This window comes from Orycteropus afer, unplaced genomic scaffold (genome assembly GCF_000298275.1).
Source record: "Orycteropus afer afer isolate SDZICR_OR568_19922 unplaced genomic scaffold, OryAfe1.0 scaffold00114, whole genome shotgun sequence".
NCBI lineage: Eukaryota > Metazoa > Chordata > Mammalia > Tubulidentata > Orycteropodidae > Orycteropus > Orycteropus afer.
In genome coordinates, this window is record NW_006921701.1 from 6206093 (window position 1) to 6209782 (window position 3690).

At 41.2% G+C, this 3690-nt stretch overlaps 1 protein-coding gene across 1 annotated transcript in view; it reads left to right on the forward strand.

Moving 5' to 3' along the window:
- FBXO40 (F-box protein 40) overlaps positions 1-3690 on the forward strand; it is a 17587-nt gene that overhangs the window by 3560 nt on the left and 10337 nt on the right. Inside the window, exon 2 of the mRNA XM_042781396.1 lies at positions 2298-2413. Within this exon, the coding sequence (XP_042637330.1) occupies positions 2298-2413 (116 nt within the window). The remainder of the gene's footprint in view (positions 1-2297; positions 2414-3690) is intronic.

Sequence of the window (3690 nt, forward strand, 5' to 3'; positions counted from 1 at the left end):
TACGGAAGTAGGATTGCCCAACCTTCCTTCCGAGGAGTGGCTGGTGGGTTTGAACCGCCAGCCTTCTGGTGAGCAGTCAAGTGCCTTAGGCACTAGTTTTGGCCTAATATTTAAGAATCCCCATGTCTACAATTGGAGTTTTCTTTTTTCCAGGAGTTATCTGGAATATGTAGGAATCTACATGCACATCACATTGCACCTGAACTCGTGTGTTCCTTCTCCAATCCTACTCTGCTACATCTCAGTCCAACACTCTCAGCCCTCCTACTTTATTTAGATGCTTCTTTGGCTTTAACACCTTAGCTTTCATTGGGCCCTGAGCCCACTGGATGGCCTAGCTCACAACTTCTCATCTCCCTTCTGATTCAGGCTCTTAGGGATATAGAGGCCTCTGGCATGGTTCCTCTTCTACGTTCAGTAGTCTCAGTGAGGTTTGGAACACTGATTCTTATTTATTATTGTGCATAAGAATAAGATGGGGAGAGTGTTAAATACATAAAATTCCAAGACACACTCCTCAGTCAGGTCAGGGGTGTGACCAGCATCTATAACAATGCTGTCCAATAGGACTTTCCATGAAGGTGGAAATGTTCTATTCCATGTTATCTAATAGAGTAGATACTAACTAAATGTGACTACTGAGCACTTGAAATGTGGTTAGTGTGACTGAAGAAGTGAATTATAAATTTTATTTCAATTTGACTCATTTAAATAGCCACACATGACTAGTGGTTACTGTATTAGACAATGCATATCTATAGGTTTAACACGCAACCCAGCTGATTCTAATGAATCTTGTTGTTGTTGTTATGTGCCATTGAGTCAAACCCGACTCATAGCGACCTCTCCTTGGGTTTCTGAGGCAGTATATAAGGAAGTAGATTGCCCAACCTTCCTTCCGAGGAGTGGCTGGTGGGTTTGAACCGCCAGCCTTCTGGTTAGCAGTCAAGTGCCTTAGGCATTACGCCACCAGAGCTCCCAAGGTGAACACAAGGGCATAGAAATTAATGTGAAAAATGGCTCCTGGGTAATCATGGTCTCTTTTAGGGACAGCATTTTTTCAAATATTCTTCACAGGGAAGAATCTCTATTTGTGTAATCTGTTTGCTTCGATTTAGTCCTACTTGACCTTTTAAAAAATGGAAGTGCTTTCATTTTAAATCTCAGAATCCCCATTTTGTTGTATATTTTTTAACCCTTTAAGCCTTCCCTTTCATATTTATATTCCCTGAAATGCAAAGTCATAGCATCTAGATGCTCTTCTTGTTTCCTCTATCCAGACAGGATGCAGTAGGGCATGAGGTCCAGAGAAAGAAAGAAAAAAAAAAAATTATGGTGAGGGTAGGGTTTTCTAATGAAGAATATTTGACTCTAAAATCTGGAACTATCACACATATGATACCATTCTGTGCCCCAACTGGAGGGAGGGAGACTCTCACTTGGTAAACCCGAGTCATGGGCTTGCATTCTCCCCAAATTATGGGATGGACTACATGTCTTGGTGGGTCTCTGAGGGACACATTACAACATAGTAAGGAGTACAGAGTTTGAAGCCAGACAGACATATGCTTCTTTGTGTCTCAGTATCATTGTTTGTAACCTGGAAATGGTTGTGAGGTAAATAAGATGCTATGTAAAAGCACATCCTAAGCACTTAAATCTTAGTTTCCTTCCTCCATGACTCCCAAAATTCAGAGACATCTCTTGATCTAGGAAAGTTAGACAAACCCATGGAAGATAAGGATCCTGTCTCTATACTTTGGAACTGAGAAGATTAGGAGAGTGGGGTATATTATGTTACAAGACAACCAATGATGTTATCTAATTTGACCATCTGAGGACAATATCCAACTGGCTATAACCTAAGGTGACCAACTGTCCCAGTTTGCTTGGGATTGAAGAGTTTTCCAGGGCATGAGACATTTTGTGCTAAAATCATTAGAGTTCCAGATAATTGGTTGGTCACTCTACTTACTCAGCAATAATTAGACTATCAGCACCTCTGGATTGTCTTATATCTGAGTGGGAACAATTTTCCCCAGATATACAACAAAAATTCAAGTATTATTATTTTTTTTAAATGCCCTTGAGCTATATTTATTCTTCTCCTCTTTACTGCCAAACTTCTCTCAAGAGGGGTCTACACTCACTGTGTCTTTCTGCTCAGCAACTGTCCTCTCTCAAAGTCACTCATCTGGTATAGCTCCAGAGCCTGGCAGAAGACTCTTTAAATAGCACCCATAAAAATAATGGCATCTTTTTTGTCTGAGTGTATTGTTTTTTCTTTTCTCTTAAAGGGACATTTTCAAATAACTTCAACAAAGATGGTGAGCAAGAAGGTGCCACCACAGATGTTTCCAGTTTCAAAAACCCTGTTAATAAGAATCTTTATTCAGTAATAAGAATCCGTGGTGTAAGGGTGAAAGATAAGAAATGATTGGGCTTAGATTAGTGCATCACCACTGTCTCTCCAGCCAGGACATCCTGCTGCTGAGCAGAGATCTCACTAAACACATAGTGCATGTGGAACTAGCCAGCCCAGGCTCTCCTTTCCCAAGAACCAGACTGGCCACTATGAAATTGGGCACTTGTGGTGCTGGTAGCTTTGGTCACATAGCTTTATTCCATTTCTGATTTGCCTTTTCTCACCTAGATGGTAACTAGCACCTAGCAGGGAACTCTGAACCACCCTGACTCTGTCCTAATTGAAGAATTCATCTTCTGAACAGTAAGCAGGTGGTCACATTCTCCCTGCCAGGACACAGGCACTGCCAACTTTAGAGTGTGTGCTTACCAGCTTTCCCCTCCCCTCCATACAAGCACCTCATTTTGGATGGCAGGAGTTCCACTTCATGGCTCAAATGCCTCAATTGCTCTGGCAAGAACTCTTTGGGGACCTCTCATAAGCAGTGGCCTTGACATCATTGTTCTTAACTGCAACAGCTCACCCTCTCCTTTATATCTGTGACAACACACTCCTGACTCTTTTAGCTGTCTGGTCTCTCTGTAGAGCCTTCTCTGGCTCTACTTCTTCTTAATATCCTACCAAAGTGGTCCTACTTGGCTGTGTACTTCATGGCTCAGATTTCTATTCTCTGTTTTCACTTTGCAGGTTATGACATCTCTCACTTTTCAGTAGATTATTCTCAAATCTGCATGCATCCATTCCAACCCCTCATCTTCCTATCTACATGATCTATCATCACCTTAAACAACTTGTATAAAATTTTCTAGAACCATCTTTCTTCCCTAAACACTTCCCCTTTCAGATTTCCCTATTTTTCTTAGAATTCTATATTCTGCCTCCCTGGATCAAATTCTTGGCATTTCAAGATTGAAATGTTCACTTCAACTCTTGTCTCCCAATTTCAAATAAAAATAAAAGTGTTGATTCTCCCTTTGAAATGTCCCCAGTCTCATCTTGCCTATTTCCAGTTGTCAGTCTCGTCTACACAGCAGTTTCTAATTCTAGGTCTTTCCATTCCATCCATCCCTTCACTACTACTAGTTAATACCCTAATTGTAATATAAAATAGCTTCTTACTGTATACCAAATAATTTCAAATGTTTTGGCCTGTTGTTGTTATTGTTGTTGTTTGCCGTCAAGTAGGCCCCGACTCATAGCGACCCCTCCTTGGGTTTCCGAGGCAGTATCACTACGGAAGTAGGATTGCCCAACCTTCCTTCCGA